The sequence below is a fragment of the Microtus ochrogaster genome, chromosome 24 (assembly GCF_000317375.1).
Source record: "Microtus ochrogaster isolate Prairie Vole_2 chromosome 24, MicOch1.0, whole genome shotgun sequence".
NCBI lineage: Eukaryota > Metazoa > Chordata > Mammalia > Rodentia > Cricetidae > Microtus > Microtus ochrogaster.
Genome location: NC_022024.1, coordinates 35,725,946 through 35,750,469, shown reverse-complemented (window position 1 = coordinate 35,750,469; position 24,524 = coordinate 35,725,946). Strand labels below are relative to the sequence as shown.

At 51.3% G+C, this 24,524-nt stretch overlaps 1 protein-coding gene across 1 annotated transcript in view; it reads right to left on the bottom strand.

Annotated features, from left to right (window-relative positions):
* Nucleotides 1-21,722, bottom strand: part of Rfx4 (regulatory factor X4) — a 151,209-nt gene extending 129,487 nt beyond the window's left edge. The window contains exon 1 of the mRNA XM_005358245.2: nucleotides 21,271-21,722. Within this exon, the coding sequence (XP_005358302.1) occupies nucleotides 21,271-21,313 (43 nt within the window). The 5' untranslated portion in view covers nucleotides 21,314-21,722. The remainder of the gene's footprint in view (nucleotides 1-21,270) is intronic.
* Nucleotides 21,723-24,524: the final 2,802 nt, after the last annotated feature.

Genomic DNA, 24,524 nt, shown 5'->3' with positions numbered 1-24,524 from the left:
GCAGACATTATCTCCTGATGTGGGATGTCCTCTGTATATGTGTTGTTTTTATTGGTTGATGAATAAAGCTGTTTTGGCCAACGGCTTAGCAGAGTAAAGTCAAGTGGGAAATCCGAACAGAGATAGATACATAGAGAGAGTAGGCAGAGTCAAGGAGATGCCGAAGTAGAAAATGCCAGAAAATTACCAGTAAGCCACAGCCTTGTGGCGGTACCTAGATTAATAGAAATGGGTTAATGTAAGATGTAAGAGCTAGCTAGGAATATGCCTGAGCCATTGGCCAAACAGTGTTGTAATTAATATAGTTTCTGTGTGATTATTTGGGTCTGGGTGGTCGGGAAACAAAGCACAGTCTCCATTTACCAGGACCCTTTAATGTCTACTCTCTGACTTTAAAAGAATCTTTACATGTATGTATCATGTGTGCCCGGTGCCGTCAGAGGTCAGATCCAGTGGGTTTAGAGTTACTGATGACTGTGAACCACCATGAGGGTGCTGGGAACCAAGCCCAGGTTCTCTGAAAGAGCGATAAGTGCTCTTAACTGTTGACCCATCTCTCCAGCCTCCTCCCTTTGTTTGGACACGGTCTCATGATGTAGCCCAGGCTGGCCTCTAATTTTCAGTCCTGCCACCTTCCACATGCTGGATTCCAGGCACGTACTGGAACTCCCAGCTTCTGTTTACCATTTTGAACCCAGCTGCACACTATGCCTGGCCCCAGAAATGTTGCTAGATAAACACGGCTGGATGCATTCCTCCCCGACCGACAATATGAAGTTCGTGTTGCATTCCCTATGGCAAGGGTCACTCAAGAAGGCATTGTCATGTATTGGTCTAAGTCAAACCTCAGAGCAGTGTTCTCGCCATGTTCTGATATTTCTATTTACAGATACTCGATGTGGAAGCTACAAAGCAAGGCCAGCTGTGAAGAGCTCTGCCACAGGGCGCCATCTTCCAGGACAGAGGAAGGAGGTTTTCACTCACACTCGATGACTTCCTGTAGTGAAAAACACAGCTGAAGGCTATGAGGATGGCTGTGAGTTGGGGCTACTACTGGGCTGCACCCACTCCCTTCAGCTGGGGCTACCGGGCTGCACCCACTCCCTTCATGGGGCTACTGGGCTGCACCCACTCCCTTCAGTTGGGACTACTGGGCTGCACCCACTCCCTTCAGTTGGGGCTACTGGGTTGCACCACTCACTTCAGTGGGCTCACAACTGGAAGGAAGATGTGATTGGCCTGCCCGAGTTTCACTTCCCAGGCGCTCACCCAGCTTGGCTCGGAGGAGACTGGGAAACCCTGATTTCTATGACTTTCCTCTGTTTCACGGGATGACACTGAGGAGAACCGCCTATGGTATTGGGTTTCCCAGGAGGCTGTGGAAGAAGTAGGAAGTTGCTGCATCCAGGAGGCAGCAGGTCCCAGGCGGCCCAGACTTAGACTTCTGCACCGCAAACACGTGCTAATGTATTAGGGGAGCTGTTTAAAATGACTCTGAGAAGCCCACACTCCTCAGGGCTTGCAGAGCGTGCGCACAGGAGCCTGAGATTTCCTATCTACTCATTCATTCCAATTCTAACAGAAGTTAAGCAGCCAGAGCCAACGTTATCTCCAGTCACTAGGGCCACAGGGCTTATTTATTCATTTTCTGTTATTTATCTTCCCCACCCTTAAAAAGCAACAACCTTATTTGCCTTGGTCAGTATCTTGTCCCCAAGAGCTAAGAACACTTAAGTAACCAGTTGGCAGGGATGGCTAATGAAAACAAAACAAAAAAACAGTTACTGGAATGACAGACTGGGAGACCCTCTATCAGAAGAGGTCACAGAAGAAGAGGAATTTGGACGGAGGCGAAGACAGCAAGGGAACGAGCCCTTCAGGTATCCAGGGAGATGTAGTCGGTACAAGGTGAAAGGGAAGACGGAACTGGTCTTGGTGACTGCAAGAGTTAGAACTAGGGAACTCGAGTTCAAGTCCCGGCCTCACCACTCACTAGCTACGTGGTGTTGGGTTTCTCAAAGCCTGCCTATCAGGGTTCCCCAAAGATGCCCTAAAATAGAAATGGCAAAGCACCTAACCCACTTGGTCTCATGGGTCATGGGAAAAAGGGAAGGTAGCATCTCCCAGGACCAGGGACACACTGCTGAGAGACCTGGCCAGACAGCCAGTGGGCATGTGAACCACAGCTGTGGCCAAGTGTTTACCACATGCCAGCTACCCTGTGCCACCTGCCACATCTCTACTCCTCGGAGACACCAAGGCTGACAGCCCACGGGCTCTGATTTGTTGGAGGAGGCTCAGGCGGCTGAGGAGAACCCAGGTGGAGAAACTCAGGCAGGCAGTGGCTGAGCTGAGTCGGGTCTGCCTAACTTCAAGCACTCTGAACAAGCAGCGTGTATATGAAGATGCCATGGCTGAGGGAAGACGGTGTCCATCTCAGCCTGGCTGCCTCGCAGTCAGATCAAAGGGGTGAAGTGAGCTATTTTAGGCATGAGGGCTGTGGTCAGAGACAAGGGCACAGAGCAATCCAAGGCCAGGCGAGTTCTGGGAAGGGTGAAGAGTTTGTCAATCTAGGACCCAAAGACTTGGGAGGAAGGACATGGATAGGGTGGTGGTGCCTTGGGAGCAGCTCACAAGGCCTGGCTCGCCAGGCCAGGAAGCGTGCAGGCAGCTGGGAAGCAGCCAGCCCTGTCAGCAGGAGCGTCTGCGCCTGAGGAACCCCTGACAACAGCGGTGTCTTATGTAACACCCGAGAAAAGGCTGCCTGACAGAGAGTGTCACCAGGTTTTTAATAGAAGGTGTTACTCAATACACGCTGTAGGAGCAGTCTTTCAGAACATTGTATTGCAGCTTACTGTGGGAACCCACGACTGTACAAACACCACATGAAAGGGTTGGTATGGCACGCAGATGGCTGCCAAGGAGGACCTGTCTCCAGATCCCTTCCCCAAAGCCCAGGTCATTACCAGAGGAATGGTGCTGCCATGGCCTGTGTCTCATTTTCTCCCAGCCTCTCTTTTCTCTTCCCTGGCTCCACACTGGTGGGGACACACACAGGAGAATTTGGACCCTAGGAGGCAACAGCTGTGGCCTCTCCAAAGGGCTCTTGAGGTCAGTGGTTACCACGGCGATGCCACAGGCCCTAGCCTAGCGGCCCCTGGGTTCTGTCCAGGAAGGGGCTGGACCACAAAGACAGCCCCTCCCCTTATTTACCTTTATTCTTTCCCACGTTCGCCAAATATTGATGTGGTGCCTTCTGCTCCACGCTAGGCTAAAGATCTAGAGATGATCAAAAAAGCCAATCAAGTCCTGACTGGGAGGACCCACGTCCTACAGTGGAGACAGACCCAGACAGACAATGAGATGACTTCAGAGCATGAAGTGAAGTGAAGGCTAAGTAAGAACCGTAGGATGGGAAAGGTGGGCCCGAGGTACGGTGTGAGGTAGCAGGGACACTAACCGCTGGTCAAGGAGGGGACACCGGAGGGCAGAGGCCCAAGGCAGAAGTGGGCTTGGAGAGTGGGGAGAATCCAGGAGACCACTGGGATGGGGAAGAGGGGGCATGGAAGAGCAACAGGAAGTCAGGAAGGGCTGGAGCATGCAGGGACTTGGTGGCTGAGGGCAGAACTTCACACTTATCCCAATGTTCTATGAAGTCATCTGAATAGCCCCTCAGCTTTCCAGGGATGTCTTGAACCACACAGCTCCAAATGGGGAGTCTATGAAGGAATCTATATCCGTCCATCCCTCTGTCCACGTATCAGGTCTCTGTAGCGGATCATGAGCCTGGTGCCAGCCGCACGCCACGGGCTCAGCACCTTCAGAGAGGGCTGGAGCGTTCAGCTCAGTTCTGGAGAATCACACAATAAAAGATGCAACTACCTTGACATGGGGGATGAAAAAGAAATCTGACCTATTTTAAGAGTCGGGAATCTTCTTAGAGGAAGAGATAAGTAAAGAGTTAACAAGGCAGGCACAAAAAAAGGGAGGGGGAAGAGGTGCAAACATGGCAAAGAGGGAGGAAGGGGAGGTCCCTGGAGGAAGAGCATGCGCAAAGCCCCTGAGGCAGGCAGAAGAATGCACTCAGGAAACTGACAGGTTGGGCCATTGAGACAGGTACCTACTGCGATACCTGAGGACCCCAGTTCAAATCTCAGGACTCACACAACAGAAAGAACCAACTCTTGAAGCTGTCCTTCTGGTGTGGACTAGCAGGGACACTCGTCCATTGCTGGTGGGAGTGTAAATTTGTACAGTCACTACAGAGATTGGAGTGGCTGTTCCTCAGGCAGATGGGAACTGATCTACCTCAAAATCCAGCTATACCACTCGGAAATATGCCCAAAGGAGACTTCATCTTACAAGAAAGAACTTGTAGCTTTCCAGGGACGTCTTGAACCACACTGCTCCAAGAGGGGGGGGGGCTATGAAGCAGCAGCCATGTTCATTACTGCTCTGTTCATAACAGATGGAAACCGGAAACAATGTCATTGTCCCTCAAGTGAGGAATGGATAAAGAAAATGTGCATTTACAAAATGGAATATTACTCTGCTGTGAAAAAGTGACATCATAAAATTTGCAGGAAAATGGATATAACTAGAAAAAAATCACCCTGGGAGAGGTAATTCGGACCCAGAGGCTTCTGCGTGAATACCAGCTGTGAAGTCAGTGATACCCAAACTATGACTGTATGAGCACAGAGGGAGGGCATAGAGTGAGGAACCAGGGGCACAGAGAAACCTTGCTAGAAAAGGGAAGTAGAGCAGATAATCGTGGATGGAATAAGGGGACACTGGAATGGGAGGATCAAGGGTGGAGCAGAGAGAGGTTTGAGGGAGGAAATATGGGGACATACAGCTAAAATGAAGGAGCATTTGAAGGGAAGTATGGAAACCTGATACAGTGGAAATTTCCTGAAATATTTACATGGATGAAGGTGATCTAAATGAAATCACCAAACAGTGGGGAGACAATCCTAACTGCCATCTCTTGTCACCAAATGAAGCTTCCAGTACTAGGGCTAAGTTTCATTGAGTTGTTGGCCAAAGGGGTCATGGGAATCTCAAACCACCCAGGCTGATGCTGAGACAGCAAAGCCCCATTGCTGAAGACAACACCTACACAACTCACTGGGCGGGGAGAAGCCGAGCCCGGCCTATGTGGAGCCTTCTCCCCTATGTTCTGGTGGCTTGGGTACAAGAAGGTTCTCTGCATGCTACCAAAGAGAAGCATAACCACTGGCCAAGCCGCAGAACCTGATCTACAATTTGTCCCGCCTGCCAGGATGCTGGTATAATGGGGCACAAGGCGTGTGGGAGTCACCAACATCTGACTTGGTGTAAGGCCCAGGCCACAAGATGGAACCCATAGCTGACACTGCTTGGGTGCCCGACACCACAGACCAGCCCAGGGACCTAGGGCCTAGAGTAAAACCCAATACTACTGGTCTTAAAAAACAAATTAGCGATAAAATGACTCCTAATGACATTCTGCTGGGCTCACATATTAGCGCCTTGCTCAGCCATTATCAGGGACGGATGCTTCCTCCTGCCGCAGATGGGAACAAACACAGAGACCCACAGCCAGACCTTACCCAGAGAGTGAGAAACCGTGGAACACTCAGCCCTAAATGGGATGTCTCCATCAAATCCCTCCTGCCAGCACTCAGAGAACCCCATGGAAGAAGAGGCATAGAGTGTAAGAGCCAGCGGGGATGGGGACACTGGGAGAATGAGGCCCTCTAAATCAACTGGAGCCAACTTCACAGGAGCTCACAGAGACTGAAGTTGCGTGCCCAGGGCCGGCATGGGTCAGCACCAGGTCCTCTGTGTATACATTATGGCTTCCAGTTTAGTGTTTCCGCGGGATTTCTGAGCATGTGTTTGAGTGGGTCTCTGGCTCTTGTGCCTTCTCTTGGGTTCTTTTCCTCCTGTTTGTTTTTCTGCTCCAACTTCATTATGATAGTTTTTATTTTATCTTAGTACATTTTATCATTATCTCTTAGAAGTCTGTTCTATGGGAGACAGAAAGGGAGTGGATCTGGAGGGGAGGGAGGAGATGGGAGGAACCGGGAGGCATAGAGGGAGAGGAAAACATACTTAGGATATATTATGTGAGAAAAGAATCTATTTTCAATAAAAAAAAAAAGAAAGAAAAAGAAAGTTGTTCTCTGACCTCCAACTTGACATATATATGCATGTCATACACAGACACTAAACAAAATATAATTAAAAAGTTAACAGGTATCTTGACAGTCACTGCTCATAGTTGAGTGTTCCTTCTGCATGTAAGTACCGAACCTGCCCCATCTGGTACTCTAAGATGCTGTGACCTGCACACCTCCAAGCCTGCCTGTACAGTCAGTGCTGGCTAAGGCGCCTGGCTTTTTTGTTCGGCAGCTGGTTGGGAACCTCTCAGCATTTCTGAGTCGAGTGGGAGATAGGCAAAGTGCCTGTGGGCCTCTCCATCAGCGCTGCCCAACACGACCTTGGAAGGGAGGCGTGGAGGAAGAGGAGGTCACGGAGGGGAACTGCGGCAGGTACATTAGCGTTGAACAGCTTCATCAAGGCCCACTGAGACTTTGCAGGAAGGAAGCCAACTGCACTAGTCCTTCAGACAGGCCCAACTTTTTGACATTAAGGCAGGATATCATCTACGGTTACTTTCAACACGTGTGCCATTGGCACCTGTTCCTCCCAAATTTGCAAAACAAAACAAACAGTAAAACCCCTCATGATGTTTTAAGTTCCCGATTCTGTGCTAGGTCATTCGTAGCTACCCTTTGCCATGGGACACCCACAGGGTTGCTGCTCCAGGACAGACATGGTGAGGAAGGAAGGAAGGGCTGGGTAAAAGAAAAAAATAAATGATGCAGATTAAAATCTCACACCTGTCACTAGACCTTGCAGGGACTCCAAGTAGAACGAAAAGCATCCCACTGAGATGTAGATGCTGGGTATAACTCTTTACCAACACAGCCATCAGGGTACTGACTTGCCCACAGTCACATGACTAGCACGGCCTTGGGTGGGACTGAACCTGACCCCTGTTAACCAAACAGTGGCCACGCATTGTGCCGGCTTCCATTTCAAGAGACTGCAATATATACAACTCTAAAGCAGGCAGAGACTCACCAAGGTCATTGTTTACACGGTGCAAGAGTTGATAAGGAACCCTTTTCCCTTCCCAGGATGCACCAGTGGTACTTAGTGATATTTATCCAGTTATCAACTCACAGAAATGTGCTGAGACCAGAGAGGAGGAAGGAGCTCGACTCTGTCTCCCGTGGGCCAACGTCAGAACACATTTCTAGAAACAGAGGACAGCGGGAGAGTTAAACAACCATAGACCCAGCCTGTACAAATTTCGCCGCCCTCCACTTTCCTGCCTGCCATACCTACCCAACATCAGCAGATATAAATTGCTCAGTGTCTGCCATTACAACGTTGATAAAACTCACAGAAAATCAGAATTATCAGATCCTTGGCAGTCTCTGAATGGCTTTTCTCTTTAAATATGTCTAGGTTTCTTCTCCACCGCTGTTCAGTGATGCCCATTGCCCTGAAAGCCCAGTCCATAGGCCTCAAGCAGATTTGAACTAGGCTTCAACCTTTGAGACAGGCCACCAACAAGCAGGTCCTTCTCCTTGGCGAAATACTTTCTTCCTTCTGACCTGTTCATCTATTGCAATCGGCATGGTTTTAATTTTGGAAAGAGATCCCTATCTGCCCAGAGTACCGTTCCTTCTAGAACCCACTTCTCCTTTGTCCTCGTTTCTGCCCAGGCTAACCGTCCACAGATGGGACGTGTCTCCAGGAACCTTCACTTCCCTTCCCCTGAGCACCCATTACAGGGTTCTCCTGTGACTCTTCTCTTCATAGCCATCCCTGAGTCACACATCCCCGTGTCCGTCCAAAGTTCATGCCAGCTGTAACGTTCACTGAGAACCTAGCACTTCTCTTCTTGCTGCGTCATTCTGGACAACCCTGCCCAGGAGAGAGAGGACTGCACGCTGGTGACCACGAAGGAATTCTAGTCTTACCACCCCCTACCTGGCTCAAGGACGAGAGGCAAAGGAACTTCCCCAACCCCTGAAACACGCATCCCCTTGTGGAAAACACCAATCTGCCCGTGGGAGAGTTAAATGCAGAGCGTGCTTTTCACGGGGTCAGCTCTGACCAAGTTCTAGAACAAAACGGCGGAATCAAGGTAACAATTCCCGGTGTTTGCTTATGCCAGCGGCTCCCTCCTTTCTCTTTCTCTCCTCCTCCTCCCTTCCTCCTCTCCCCTCTCCTTCCTTCCTTCCTTCCTTCCTTCCTGCCTCCCTCCATTCCTTCCTTCTGCCCTGTCTTCCTCCTTCCTCCCTGTCTCTCTTCTCTTTTTTTTTCTTATGCTCTGACAATGTAGCAGTTAAGAACACAAACTGTGAAGCCAAACTACTGAATTTATGTCCCACTTTCTTACTCTGTGACTGTGGGTGAGCAACCTGACAACCCTTGAAACCTGGTTTCTGCACCTGAAAAACAGGCACTATGCTCAAAAACCTTCTGGACTGCGAGTGAGGGAGAATTAGATACGGTGAGGCACAGGAAGTGCTTTGCCGTCGTCATCTTTAAGGCATGCCCAGTCGAGATACCCCCTTTAGTTCCCTGCTGTCCTCTTCCCTGTTTGGTACTTGGATCTCTTGGTGTTCTGAAGGGAACATGGCCTTCAAAAAACCGAAAACAATTCTAACTTCCCTTACAATTGATGGGGTATACTCCATAGCTACAGGCAAATTACTGAATTTCCTCAGCCTTGTTTCCCTCCTATGAAAACCGTCTGCCCTGAGGTTGTTATGACGTTTAGGGGGGAACATCGGAGCTCCCTAAGAAGTGGCTGTGCCCCGCTTGCCTGCTCCTCCCTGAATAGGACAGCAGACTTGTAAGAACAGGAAGGTGGCAGACAAAGTGGATCAGCATCAGTGGCATGCCTGGCACACAGTAGGTGCTCGAAAGAGCGTGGGTCCATGTGTTGCTTAAGTATTCAGGACTTGACTCCATGATATCTCAAGTCAAGCTTCCCAGAACTTAAGCAGAGGTTCCCTGTCCCTGTGGTATTAAGGTGAATTTCTGTGTTAAGAAAATGCCTACTGGCTCTGAACGTGTGACAGACACCCTGGCAGGTGCTGCTCACTGTGCAGGCACAGCACAGGTAATGGGGACGATGCAAGGACATTATCTTCCCTTCACACATATGTGTCTTCAAACACCACGGGACGGAATGAGAAGCATGGGACTCTGTTGTGGGGAAACCGGCACCCCTGTCCCTGGTGACAGAGGTTTTTAACTGTATGCAGAGAGCCGCTGCTCCTCCAGAGAGCAGAAATTCAGTTCCCTGCACACATGGGAAGGCTGGCAGGCAGCCTGTGATTCCAGCTCTGGGCATCCAAACCCTCTTCTGGTCTCTGCAGGATCTTGCATGCAAGGGGTAAACATAAACATCCAGGCTCACGCACATAGATAATAAATAAATCCCTAAAAACCCGCAGTGTCCTCCGTGGGTACCCAGTGACACTTGGGTACTCGCTTGCTGTGTAAGTCAATGCCTGTGAATGAAGCCCTCCAAACCTTGGTTTCACTGAGTGTCAGTTGGGAACGACAGCTTGTGCCAGGCCACAGGTTTATGGGGCAGCATCACAAAAGACAAAACACAGTAGGAAGAAAAGTAGGTTCTCAAACTTGTTTGAGTATGGTCCTGGAGGTGAGGGGTTGTCTCAGAAATCATCACTACTGGGAAAAAGGGAGCAAGACTGTGGATCCATCATTTACAGTGAGCTCTCCTGTGAGAGCTCGTGTGTGGGCTCCTTCAGAAACCCTCACACTCAACCCCACACATCCTCTCTGGACAAAGCCAGTTATCACTGCTCTAACGCATGCCTGTCCTGCGATTACACACTTCACATGTATTCTGTTTCAAAGGTCAGGTGTTTATATGCAACCTCTTCCACATGCAGGCTCATCTAATATAAACAGGTATGAAGCCCTGAACGGCGTATGTAAGATGTCAGATTCACCAAGCAGGAGGGGAGCTACTGACCCAGGTGTAAGCTCTGGCAAGGATATGAGACACAAGGTTTGCTGTGTGCTGAGGTGCCTTGCAGGAGGGACCACATGTAAGCATCTTTGGTCAGCTGCTTCCTGCCAGCGCCAGGTCACAGTGCCCGCGGGCAGTCAGGTCCCCTTGACAGTGTAGCCCCAAAGAATTGCAGTGTGGGCTACTTCCTCTAACAAGAACATGGCAAGATTTGACCTCCAAAGACTAGAGTGAAGGACAAGAGCTAGGATATGCAATCAAAGTCTTCCTTCCACGTATAGGTTTTAGTTGGTGAAGAACACAGCTGGCTTTGAAATCGGGAAGCCAGATCAGGACACTGTCTGGACAGTGGTGGTTAGGCCTACGTGTGTTAGCTAGATCCTCTGAATCTCAGGGGCTTCATCTGTGAAGTGGGGCTACATGATGAAGTACATGAGGTAAGTGAGGAATCGTGTGTTAATATTTGAAACAGGGTTGGGAAACTTGTTACTCACTATCCAATTTCAAAAAGAAACTTGCTTGAATAAAAGGAATCTGACAGTTTTGAAAATATCTAGTCACCTGGCAATCCATTGCCAGGTTCCTGCCTAGTTGCTTTCTTCCCTCTCTCTTCCTCTCTCTCTCCTTCCCTTCCTTTCTCTACCCCCTATTTCCTCCCCCTTCCCCATGTCTGTCCTCTGTACCTGCAGAGGTCCATACACATCCACACAGAGTCGTCCTTGCTTGTTAGGGATCTCAGTGCCAGGAACTTTGAAAAGGTCCCAGAGACCTCAGAGCGCCTTGAACCAAGCCTCCCGCCTGCCCTGTCTGCCCCACAAGTGTGGCAGGTGCTGTCCAGGGCCGCTGAGTGTGCACAGGGCCAAGTGTGTGCAGACAGCTCTCCTCACTTACAGCATCCCTCATCTGTGTGTGGGGAGCCAGGGATGAGAGTACCCTGTAACCTGTAACCTGGCCCAAGAAGCCCCATTCCTTCGATCACGGCAGTTTTCAGACTTACAAATGGACCCTTGAATAGAGGAAAGGCTCTTCCTTCCTTCCTTCCTTCCTTCCTTCCTTCCTTCCTTCCTTCCTTCCTTCCTTACTTCCTACCTTCCCCCTCCCTCTCTCCTTCCTTCCTTCCTCCTCCTTCTTCTCCTTCCTCTTCTTTTTTAATCTAAAAGCCTGACATCTGTAGAATGGTCCCCTACCCAAAACACAGCAACCTCACGAACTCTGCCACTGAGTTGAAAATGAAAATTCACAGGACGGACGGCCTTCTCACAGCCACTCAGCCCTCTAGAAGCTTCCAGGTTTCAACACATCAACCGAGGGCTGCAAGCCCTCTGCAGTCCTTCCTCATAAGCTCCAAAAACTTTCTCGGCCAGAGGTAGGTATGTTCTATGGCGCTAAGTCATGCTTTCTGGAGAAACTGTTTTGTGTTTTGTGTTTGACAGAAGAATCAACGAGTAAAGAGACAAAACTCTTGAGAGACAGAAATTTTACCCCAAATGCTCATCACCTGAGGACAGTATGAAATAATCTGGTTTTCTTCTTCTTTTTCCTATGGAGCAAAGAACTTCATGCAGACACTTGTTCTCCCTTCAGCCCAGTTACTGCGGCAGAACCGGACTCACAACGTGAATGGGAAACGTTTAATCAATCGGCTCCATAATCAGGAAGTTTAAATTTGTAATGTGTCCAGTTCTGGAGATATATGCAATCCTGATTACTTCAAAAGGAACATGGCTTTCTCCTGACCACGTAGATTCAGCACATAAACTATAAGGAGGTTGAGTGCATGGACACCCCACATTTAGCCCAGTGGTCCTGAAAAAGATAGCACGGAACTCAAAAAAGTCACCTGTGATCACTTGTCAAATTATGAATTATGTAATTCTAACACCCAAGGAAACACGTCCTCCTTCCAGAATCTAATGTAAAGGACAAGATTTGACAGACAAAGACAAATCGACAATTTTCTCAACAAGATGCATTTGAGCCTCAAAATCAGATGTTGGTCTGAGGGTGTAATTAATAGTTACTAATTATTCTCCATGTCAATGACCTTGTCCAAAGTCAGCTCAAAGACCCAGTCACTTGCATGGACTCCTGTTGCATTTTCGGGCATCAGTGCTTATGAGCTGGTAATTCTCTACTTGTACAAAGTAAATACCTACTGCGTTCCACAGTCCCTCTTAGCATCTAAGCAAAGCTAATACAATTGTGTGGTTAGAAGACAGGACCTAAACACTAACTAACCTTCTCTGGGCTGCAGACTATTCCCAGGGCTTCCTTGTGTTTTTAAATTAAAATGCGTGCAACATAAGCCAATGTTTCTGGATTCTCTGTTCAATAATTATTGGTTGTGCATGGTCAGATTCTACTTTGGAGTTTTACTGAAGATTAAATAACCACAAAAGCAGAGCCCAGGCACACAGTTTAAAGAACTCATGGGTCTGGAGAAATGGCTCATCAGCTAAGAGCACTGGCTGCTCTCACAGAGGACCCAGGTTCAATTCCCAGCGTCCATGTGGTGGCTCACCACTGCCTGTAACTCCGGTTTTAGGGACCTGATACACCAGACATGCACATGATGCAAATACACACACACATGCAGGCAAAATATTAATATACATATCTTTTCAAAACTCTATAAATAAATAAAATTTAAAATGAAAAAGAATCTCTATTCTGATGGTCTATACAGCACAGCGGAAGCCACCTAATCTGCTAGCACAGTTAATGCTGTCCTAGTTACCTATATTTGGGCCAAATTCAGGTGAAAGCATATAGCTGCGTTTCAATCTTTTCCACTTTTTTATGATCTCTCTTTCTATTTCTCTCTCACTTGTGTGTATGTGTCTGTCTGTCTGACTCCCTAGCTTTTAATAGCAAAAGCCATAATTTAGGTAAAAATCAAATTACCAAGGCATAAACACAGCAAATGGTCACTTTTGTTCCCATATTAAATATTATATATATACACATATATAATTTCGCATGTCCATGCACTCTGGAGAGATGGCTCAGATGGGAAGAGTGCTTACTGTGCCAGCAGAACCACCTGAGTTCAGACCCCGATAGAAGCGGCCGCCCACATCTTGTTAGCCTATTGCTGCATGAGGTGGAGACCAGAGGGCAGTTGCAGCTTGTAAGCTGCTAGTCTAGCTGGATCCAGTGAGAGATGTCTCGAGGAAGAAAGATGGCGATAGAACCGGGCACCAGAGGCCCTCCTCAGGCCCCTCTCGCATGGTATGCAGACAGACACACGCACTTGGGGATGCATCACACACATACAAACACTGCAGGGAGGGCAAGAGAATTCAATCTTTTCTTTCCTTGATGAAATGACTTTGAAAGACTAGACTTACTGCTTCCTGGAAGCCACATAAAATGATTTCGTCTTTAAGCAGGAAGACAGGAGGAGAACCCAGAGAAGGGCGCATCAGAGGCGCCTCATTCAAGAGCCAAAAAAGTAGGAGGAGTTTCTGGAGGCTTCAGGCAGGGTGTCCAGAGCACACCTCCTCCACCCATCCCCAGATCTCTCCCAGGACCCCAACTCAAGCCAACAGCTGTTGCCTCCACAATGATGTGTGTGCCACATCCTTTATGCACTGAGGGACACAGGATGGAGTCACAGCAGAGGAGACCACGAAGGGCCTTTTTATGTCGTGGGACAGGTATGAAGCCAAGACGATTCTTACTCCTCAGTCTAAGCCCGTTTGAAGAGAAAGCTCTCCTGGCTTTACAATGGGGCCAGAATAGAGATCGATGGTAGAGTTGATGCCCAGCAGCCTCGAGGTCCTGGGTCCCATCCCTACCACTGAAAATATTCTATTTAAGAAAGAAAAATGGAACAGGCAATGTTTGGACAGCAAGCATCCAGCTGGATGAGGCAGACTAAACCCTCTCCAGGAACCCTGCCCTCATTTTCCAACTAGATACCAAGAACTGAGCTGAGGTGGGCCAGTGCACTGTTAATAATATCGGGATCTAGCACTGGCTGAGCAGTTTCTTGGGGCCACATGCTAAAGTTAATAATATGCACAGCCTGCTGGGTTTTCACAGTAGCCCCAGGCATGGGCCAGCTTTGCAAACAAGAACACTGAGGCTCGGAGAAGGCATGCCACAGAGCTAGAGACCAACAGACAAGGATTGAAACTTTGGTCTATCTCCAGACTCCAGATCCCATGTTCTTCCCACTACATCTTGTATGTGCCCAATGCCCCATTTTAACACATTCTGTGGTTGACAACATACCTCCAAGGTACCGTTTGTTAAGTTACCTAAGACCATACGCGTCACCACCTGGCTTAACAGCGCGTGTTTCCCTGGCCGACTCTGTTGTCTCTATCTGTATGTGATAGATGCAACTAGGGTATTGACAGAGATGAAACCGTGCTCTCTAAACTTCAGATGGATCAAAAGACAAAAGCATGTTTCTTATCCATAGTAAAGACTTCCTTTCAATCCCTACTTTTTTCAGCAGTAAATTAAATTTCATCTTCCATGGTTTGAAGGGTTGTTGTAACATTTGGGGGGAGAAATGGCATTCTTTGCTTTAACTAATGGTACATTCTCTGTCTATTCTCCTCATTGCCACCTTCTTCATAAAAGGAAGAGGAAGAGTTGAGACAGTTTTGTGCCTGGCACGTGGGGACAAACAATGGGTCACTGTAGGTTGTCTGTGGTGCCCTCTGCCGCCCCTCACTGTGCCCTTATCCCTTGGCTGCACCGCCATTGCTTAAAACAGAATGATAATAATGTACACAGAAGATATTTCAGGGCCGGCAAGAAGATGGCTCAACCCATAGAGGTCGGTGCCCTGAGTTAGATCCCCAGAACACATATAAACGAAGAAGACGACAAGGGAACTCCCACAGAATTGTTCTCTGGCCTTCACACATCCACGACAGTGCACAGACATCCCATCTCCCAAGAATAATAAAAAAAATAAATTAGAAATACATTTAAAATGCAATTAATAGGGTAGGGCCTGGTGGTTCGCACCTTAAATTCCAGAACTAGGGGCAAAAGTGGGTGGATCTCTGTGTGTTTAAGGTCAACTTAGTCTACAGACTGAGTTGTAAGCCTGTGAGGACTACACAGTGAGCGCCTGTCTCAAAATAAAGCAAGATTTTATTTTTCAAGATCGGGTTTCTCTTTAGCTTTGGGGCCTGTCCTGAAACTAGCTCTTATAGACCACGCTGGTCTCGAACTCCCAGAGATCCGCCTGCCTCTGCCTCCCGAGCGCTGGGATTAAAGGCGTGCGCCACCACTGCCTGACTAAAACAAGATATTTTTCAAAGATACAGTAGGCCCCACCCCCATCGACCAGGGGATCCCACCCCATTGCTTTGTTGTAAGACTATACAGTACGCTGACCAAGATGGTTGGCCGGAGAGGGAGCAACCTTCCCTCACGTCTGGCTTTCCTGTTTCTGCCACCACCAGCAGTAACCTCTCCTGTTTCCTCCTACAGGGGGACTGCGCAGAGTCCTGGTAAGGTTGAAGTGGCATGCCTGTCATCCCACTTGCCCTCACCCCTGCCTCCGAATCCTAAGACGACTCCTATGTCCGTTATGGCGCCTGCCACTCCCAATGTATTCAGTTTCTCTTGAAACACACACTCTGAAATCCTTGTCAGTGAGGTGTGTGGCATGGATGTCCCCAGGATCTGCCATCCAACTGAGACTGAGGGAACCCCAAAGGACTCTTTGCTTTGACCTGAGACCTCCCAATAGTCGGTCTTGGAGTTCACTCTGTCTCACGGAAACCCTGTCAAACTACAAGTCTCTAAGGAGAGGCGGGGCAGGTGAAAGCTGCGGCAGAGATTTTGCCCACCTTTTCCGTCCTGAAGAGCTTCGGGACCCCTAGAGGGGCAGCCGAAGAGGGTCCCAAGAGACCTGTAGAACATGTAGGGTGGGCAGTCAGGGGCCTGAGGAAGTGAAGCTCTGACCTCCCAGCATTCTGCTTTGTGATGTCATCACTTTAGAGCTCAGCTTATCTTAGAACCCATGGCCTGGCAACAGCAGGGACAGAAGGGGACTGCCTCCCTGCCTCCCTCATGTGGGATTTGTGAGGACCCATTTCCCTGAAGCTACTCTACAGACAAAAGTACCTGGTAGGTGTCACTTGCTGTTTGTGTCACCAGATACACGGATACAGGTCTGTCGTTGAGTGGTACAATGTTAGCTAGAACATAGCCATTTTGTTTCTTTTTGAGACAATGATTTGTAAATATCCGTGGCTGGCTGAATATCTGGTATTTAGCCCAGGCTGGCCCCAGACTCCCAGTCATTCTTTTGACTGTGCCTCCTGGAGTGCTGGAAAGGCAGGGCAGACCATACTCAAATATAGATATTTTTATATCTACTCCATATCTGTGGATGAAGCCAACAGAGTCTCAAACAAATGGGAAGGGCTCCTTTGCCCGAGCAGTCACCAGGGAGTCAGAGATGCAAGAAAGGGACTAGTGTGGTTTTCCTTTGATGGTGCATTTTGGAACACTGGATTGTGTGTTCCTCTCCGACATATGTCAGGCCTTTGCTGCTGCCTTCAACAGCTAGAAGCCCCAACACTGAACACAGCTCCTGTAAAATAAAACCTACTGTCTTTTTGTAAATTCTCTCCCGAGTTGGGGAATTGGGAGGAGACAAGAATGTACCTTAGGCTGACATTAAGAAAGGAAATTGAGAATCTTTTAAAATGAGTTATTCAAGGTTCTTGACTATTGAATTCCCAAGTGATCCCCCCCCCCACCATGTGGTTAGGAATATTACTGCTTTGGGGAGATGTAGTTCAGACAGTGCTAACAGAACAGTCTCACATACTGCTTGCTTCCTGGATCCCGCTGGAAAGCCAACCCTGGAAGAGGGCTAGGTCTAACTTGAGAATCTCAGCCTGAGCTGTCTGCGTCTTTTCCAGGCAGAGACACAGCCTGGGGAGGGCTTGGTTGACTTAAAGTCGAGTTACAAGTGGCTGCTTCAGAAGGCTAACTCAAGTGCTTTGGCCGCCTGAGAACTGTCAGCCAGGATACCCGCCCAGCCTCTTAGACGTCTGACCAGCCACGGAACCCACCACCTTTTCAGATCTCATTTGAGAAGAGGGATGATGAGAAAATCCCTCCTGGGCGACCCACGGGTCGTGGGGAAGAAAAGCCAGAACCTTTCATGCTGGCTAGCCTGTGGCTCTCGGGGAGGCGGGCGTACTGCCCAGCTGGCGGCTCACTCAGGACCAGGAGGGAGGCTGGAAGAGGACCCGGAGAGGCGGGGTGGGAGCAAGGGTGCACAAGCCGGCTGAGAAAAGGTGTAGCTGCTGGAGAGAAATTAGAGACTTTGGCCCCTCTGGGAAGCAGGACGGTCCAGCACTCACACAGCGCCAGGGAGGCCCCAAACACACTCCTCTCCCTCCTTGCTCTGGCCCTTTGTTGTCTGCCTCTGGCTCCCGCTCACGCCCTCGGGTCCCCCGCCCCCCTGAAGTCACCCCAACTGCACTCATAATATTTTGCTTTGCGCCGGGTCTGTTTTCCACCACCAACTTCCAGCAGTCTCCATGGCGACGCGCTGGGGGTAGAGGGGGTGGGGGCTGCGGCGGAGGCTGCTGTTCAGATCCCAGGCCCGAGCTGCTGAGCAGCCCTGGCTAACTTTTCCGGGTCTCTGGGTACCACGCTGGGAAAGTGCACTATCCGGGGCCCGCCTTGAATAATCGTGTAATCGCGAGCCCGCAGGCCCGTGGAGTCAAACCTGTGTACCGCGGCCGCGTGCAAGACTGCAATCGCGGGTATCTGGAATCCCGGGACCATGGGGACACTCTTTTGACCCTGCTGCCAAGCTCAGATGCTAGCAGGTGGTAAGAGTGGGACCACGCGAGTCCACCTCTCCGGCCACACACGCACACTTACCCACGCACGTCTGGGGCCTGGAGCCTGGCTTAGCACAGGAGCAAGGCTCAGATCTTTCCCTGCTTCCTACTATGAGCCAAGGACCGGCTCTCCGGGCTACACAAGGAGGCTGCTTCTACTTACCCAGAGCTTCTCCTGGGGGAAAAATGCAGGAGGTTCCAGGCCTGTCTCTCTGGGGTAAAAACCTAAGGCCCCAGGATGTCTCATCTTAGGGCCCATGGCTAGACCTAGTACCGGGTCACCTTCCCTGCAGAACCAGAGTCTTCCCACCAGTGAGCCCCAGGCATTCAGACCCGATCTGAGTTTTGGAGGCGCAGGGTGGGTGGGGCGAACTGGGTAGAGTTAGAAGCTTCTAGTCGTAGGGCCAAAAATGCACCTTTCTAACGAACCATCCCGGTTAACAAGAAATGACCCTTCTGACGCGTAGGCGACCATCCTCACTTGGCACAAGTTCTAGGTGGCTGAAAATTCTACCCATTTTCCTCGCTCATTATCGAATTTCTGAGTAAGGAGCAGCTGAACAGCGCTGCTCTGTGGAAGGGCATCTGGAATCATACCCGAAAGGTCACACACAAGTAGCCTCCTCCAGCGGCCCCTCCTAGAGAGTGAGGGCCAAACGGGCCTGAGAACCAACTTTGAGTTCAGCGCGCTGGCGCTAACTGTAAAACCTGTCCCGACGCAACCGCACGTGGATGGACCCTAAGCGCGCAGGCTGCCTTTGCAGTCCGGAGGAGCTGGGCGAAGCCGCCAGAGTCCGTCCTAGAGGGGCTTTGCTTTGTGGTGGTGAGAAACCAGAGCCGAGGACCCAGGAGGCGCGCGCCGGCTCCAGGGCCTCCCCCGACTGGGCCATTGTCTTGGCCCCACACTTGTAGTGTGTATTTGGGAAAAACTCAAGGAATATATTACCAGCTCGATGCGCGGAACAAAGGGGTGAGTTTCCGCAGGTCACGCTGAAGTGGGCCCAAAGCAGGGCACTAGAGCCCCGGCCCCAGCAAAACCGTTCCCATGCCCCAGGCACTCTGCGGGGATTTTCCTTTTAAAAGACAGAGACTTGCCGGCCCCTCTAAACATGGATGCTCCGGACTTCGCTCCAGCAGATGCTATGAACCTGTTGTTTGAGCCCGTGAAGAATGAAATTTCGTGTTTCTAGACGAGCGCAGGGGAACAAAATCGAACTGCCTAGTGGAGCGCTGGGCTCTGCAAGCCCGGGGAGGGGGAATGAACCTTTTACATAACAAGGGAAACTCAGAAGAAAGACTAATTGGATTAATTCTCTGGAAGGGAGGCGAAAGCAGGCTCCTGGATCGGACCTCGCCGCGCCGCACTTCGCTTGTCCGGAGTTTTGCACGTGAAATGTCACCTGGTGCGCCTGGAATGACTTCTCAATTGCTGCCATTAACCAAAACTTTTGATTTTTGAGTTCAGGAGTGTGATCTAAGGTTATTTCTTAGGTACGAGAGGAGAGAGGAGCGGGGAGGCACTGGAGTTTTATAACCCATTTGGGGTGTTTGCATTTGGGCTGGGGGTGGCTAGTGCCCCCCCCCGCAACCACCTAATAATCCGGGATTAAAAATAGAACCTATCCACAGTTCAACAGCACTCCGCACCAAGCAAGGACTCTAGTCCTGTGGAGGGATCAACTAAAACCCAGCTGGGGCATTCCTGATTTGGGGTATGAGGAAGGCCCTGAGATCGTGTAGGGACCCCTTGAAACTCCTCAGCCACTAATTCTGTATAAATAGATTTAATCTGGTTAAATACATTTGCTTTTAATGTTGTAGTTTTTAGGTTTTCCTTGAGTTAAAAAAAATAATGAAGCAAAAGTTTGTGTTCCCTATCGGGGACCAGTATTAGTGGGGCGTGGAGAAGACCACAGCGGGGCCTGAAGGTCTGTGCAGCGCGATGCACTCCCCAGGCAAGAACACTTCTTGCCTCTGTGTGTGCTGGCAGATTAAAGGAGGCTCAGGCTTTAACCACTCTCTGGGGGCTCACAGCCACCCTGGGGAACGTGAGGGCTTGATTGCCTCAGAGACGGAAAAGTACCCCGGGTCGGCGGTCTCCGCCACCAGGTCTGCAATGTAGGCCAGGAGAGGCCTGGAACATTTGTCCCAGAAACGAAGAACGGCTTCTGGGAAGATGTCGAGTGGCTTGGCCCATCACGCCTCTTTTTGCGACCTGCCTAGGGGTGGGTGGAGTGGGGGCAGAGCTGTCTGCGGTGTTTATTTGCAAGTAAGTTATGTGTGTCAGGGCACAGCTGCGGCCAGCAGGCACTTGTTGCTCGGCTGCGATGCCCTCACATTCTACCGGGTTTCAATGAAACGGGGCCGCCTCTGTGCATGCTGCCTCCTTCACCCCCAAGAAACTCGAAAGCTGAAGCCCAGCAGGGATCGGAGCAGCTTGGTGGAGAGACTGGGCCTATGGGAGGGATTACACTTTTTGAGGACTTCTACATGGAAATGACATAGGAAAAGCAATCTAGATTTAGAAGTGTGGCGGGTCCCCAAAGATGCTAGACATTGAAGCTGACGCACGGTTCGACTCGGAGAGGCTGGGTATTTTCGTTGTACGAGATCCGTGTCTTCCCTTCTTTAGTGAACCACAGCAACCCTAGAGCCTGATGCCCCACTACACAGCCCTCTAACCGAAGGGCAGTTCGCAGAACTCAATGCCAGAACTCAGGCCTCTACTGATGCTTTGTATTCGGCTCCCCCCCCCCCAACTAGGTTACAGCCTCCGTGTGGAGCGGCTAGTGTGTTGCCTCTTCGCGCCTGGGCTCCCATCTCTCACAGGCCAAAGATTCGAATGCCCCAGGACCACCGGGTTCGCCGCCGCCACTCCCTCCAGCTGCGCGGCTCCTGCAGCAAGAGCCTCCACCTCCCGCGCGGTGAAACGCTGTCGCCCTCCCCCGCCTTTGGAGCGTTCCCGGCCCTCACCCCAGATCCTGAGCACACCACTACCCTGCCCAAAGCCAGGGCAGCTGCGGGGCCCGGGAGGGGGAGGCTGGCTCGCAAAGTTCCTGCAAGCAGCAGCACCTCGAGCTCGCCGCGAGCCAGAGAGCATCTTTATGCAACTTTATGCACAAATGAAAGCGCGCTCCGCAGCGTGCGCGCACGCGCACACACATTTACACGCACACACACTTCCATGCATTCACTTACACATTTAGCGCTGGACCGAAAACTTCTGCACTCCTTCTCACCTGGGATCTCACTGTCAAGTTGAGCCGCCTGAACTTTTTGAGCTCTTTTTCAAGTCCCCTCTGTCCCTGCTCCTTTCCTCCCAGTATCTTCCCCCCAAGTCCCACCAGGACTAACCTGTGGAATCCATGTCGGGTTCCTCCAGTAACCCACAATGCATGCTCTTCCCATGGACAGCACAGACGCCCCCCAAAAGTCCTGATATTTGGGGATCCCCTGTGCTAGAGATGCCCAGGGAGGAAGGGAGGGAAGGAGGGAGGAAGGAATGGGTAACGAGAGAGAGGGAGACGATGGACTGGACGAGAGGGCAAAAGGATAAAGGAGGAAAAGAAAGAACTAGACGAAAGAAAAGAGGAGGCAAAGAAGCGAGGGAAGGAAGGAAGCGAGGTGGAGCAGAGGGAAAGAGGGAGCGAGCGAGGGGACACTCAGTAATCCAGTCGGGCAAAGCCAAACCCGTCAAAATGTTTGCGGATGTTTCATGGGAAAAAACATCATTTTATAGGAGCCCCGATGGGAGCAATGTCATTGATAGGCCAGCGGGCCTGATGAATGGCCGCTCGTCAGATGGGGCCGTGGCGAGGCGCACTGTGAAGCCCATTGTGGGCCTGTTTTGAATAAGAAAAGCCGCCTCCGAAAAGGGGGGCTCAGAGCGACGCAATCCCAGCCCTCCGACTTCCCCCTTCTATTATAGCATTAGCAACGTTTTTCTTATTTAAAGTTCCAGAGGCCTTCTCCAGCCTTAGCCCGGCACTCATTATAGGCGAAATCAAAATTGGCTTAGATCTGCCCCCCCTCCAGCCCTCCCGTGCCCGAGCCCCGCGCGGTGCAGCCATGGAGGGGGGTGCAGAAGGTGTCGGAGCCCTAGGAGTCGCCTGTGCGGCCACGAGTGGGCCCAACTCCTTTTTTTCTCTCCCCTTGAGACACGTCCCATTTCCGTCCTGAGTTAGATTTTGAGCAGGGGCCCTGGAGCAATGCAGAGGGAGTGTGTCTTGAGTTTCTTCCACGTAGATCCGCGGACATGCGTGGGAGTAGAGGGTCGGGAAGGAGAAACTGAAGTCTTAGGTTCCCATCTCCAGTCTGAGAGACAAGAAGGACGCTTGGCAGGGAGGGGTGAGGGGCTGGCTCGCCTCCTCCACAACTTTTGTACCCCTTGTCTCCAGCCCAACGGGTCTCTCCAGGTCCCCGTGCCTTGCTGTCTCGGTCTCCGCTTCTCCTTTGGCTGCCTGTCTCTTTGTCTCTCCCTAGGACTACGTCCCCCAGGGTCTCTGGGACCCCCCCACCCCCACCCCACCCCCTTGCCACTTCCCATAACCCTGTATGTCAGTCTGTCTGCGTCCGGGTCCCTCCCTCTTCCCATGTACCCCGGCTCCCCCCTCCGCCACCCTCTCGGTCCCCCACAGCCCGCATCGGAGTTGGTGAGAAGCCCCCCGGCGTCCGAGTTGGGGACGCCGCTTTCCCAGGGACCCCCTCCCCGGTGCAGATGAAAGTGCAGGAGGAGGGGGCCGGGGCTGGCGGACCGCAAATTCGGGGGGGGGGGGCTCCCGCCGCCCCGGGAAAGTGGCCGCTCGCGGGCCGACCGCGCTGTGATTAGAATATGAATGGGCTCGGCGGGCGGAAGAGAAAGGCGGATTACCCCGCTGCTTTGACCATGGACAGAGGCAGCGCTGGCAGCTCAGGGGCGAATCGCCCGGGTCCCTCCCGCCGCGCCGGGTGCGCTTCTTGCCCGCGACCCCGGGCCTGCCCACTGCGGGCCTCCGGGAAGCCCCCGAGCCGCGCCGAGTGGGACAATGGTGGGAGGGGGCAAGGGACCAGCACGTGCCGCGTTAAGGTCACGGGGCGCGGGGAAAGGGCAGTGCCGAGTGCCGGGGCTGAAGGCTGCGCTGGGTTAGAATCCCGACTCTGAAAAGTCCATCGTTTTCTGGGCCTCAGTTTCCTCGTCTGTGAAATGGGATAACGAAGCTCCTTCCCGTTGCTCTCCCCAGGCCCTGACTAACCCGCGTGGGTAATTGCTCCTTCCTGCTCTGGCCTCTACTGAGTTCTAACCTGAGTCGTGTCCAGGGAATTTGGTCACAACCTCACACGCTGCCCTGTCGTGCCCAGAAGTCCTCCACCTACCATTTCCCGCTGTGGTGGTGGGTGAAAAGCTTTGGCAGCCGAAGGGGTTGAATAAGATCCCCTCCTACCCTCGTGGGTTCGAAGTTAGAGAACAAATGGCCGGGTCTGTCTCTTGAAGCCTCACTGGCCCTAGGAGGAAATGCTAGGGTGTGCATTGCGGGGTGCACTGGGTGATCCTGAGGACCCTGTCTCCAGGGAGGGGAGCTGCCCCACCGGGAGGCTTAGAGTCCTCTGGGGAGCCCTCTACCACCGACACTGGGACAGAGGTGATCTGTAGGCTGGTGAGACTGTTACACAGCTGTTGCTAGCTAGATTACACTCACCATCCAACGGAAGGGATGGGCTGGGCTGCGCTGCCCCCACAAGGCAAGGGGGACAGAAAAGGGCTGCGAGGTCCGGGCAGGCCTGGCCTGCTCTGGACAGGAACAACTCGGTGGCAACAGAACCCTTCTCATCACTGGCCTGTTCCGCTTGGCCTGAGAGGGGAGAGATTCTCAGAGCTTGTACTGGAGTGAGGAGGGAGACAGTCTGGCACCTATTAGGTTATGTCGCAGGCCTGTTCCATGGAGGAGTGGGCAGATGTCAAAGCCGGTATCACTTGGGAGGTGCCACTTGAGTTCAAAAATAGTGCTATCTTTCACTGGAAGTCAGATAAAAATTTCAGAGCGATGCTGCCTAGGGGCTGCCCACACCAGTGTGTCTGGGCCTTTCACTACATAGTAAGCACACAGCTGTGAAAGTCTGACATCCTTCAATACAAAGGTTTCATTGAGAACTAGTGTCTACCACTTCCACCAACCTCAGGGATAGCATCTCATTTAACCCCCCTACACAAGGAGCACACACTGCTGTCCCGCCTAGGGAGGACAACGGGAGGTCAGTGCGCCCAATCTGGGAAGTCCGAAAGGCCATGATAACACCTATCACTTACTACCCTCTAGAACACAGCACAGGAGGGCAGTGCGAGGGGTGTGTGTGTGTGTGTGTGTATGTGTGTGTGTGTGTGCAGATGCTGAGAAACGGGGGGGGGGGAATATATGACAAGGCTGGGGGAAATGAGGGCCAAGCCAGGAGCTGAGTTTTAAGGACAGAGGAGAGGCGAAGGCCAACAGGAGTGCCCGTCTGGTGTGTAAGGACTGAGCGTGGACCCGAGGATGGGTAAGGGAAGGTGCTCTCCTTGGAAGCTATGCAAAGGAATGGGTCTTGCATCCGGAACTAGAAGTGCATTTTGGGAAGATCACGGTGACCAACTGTGG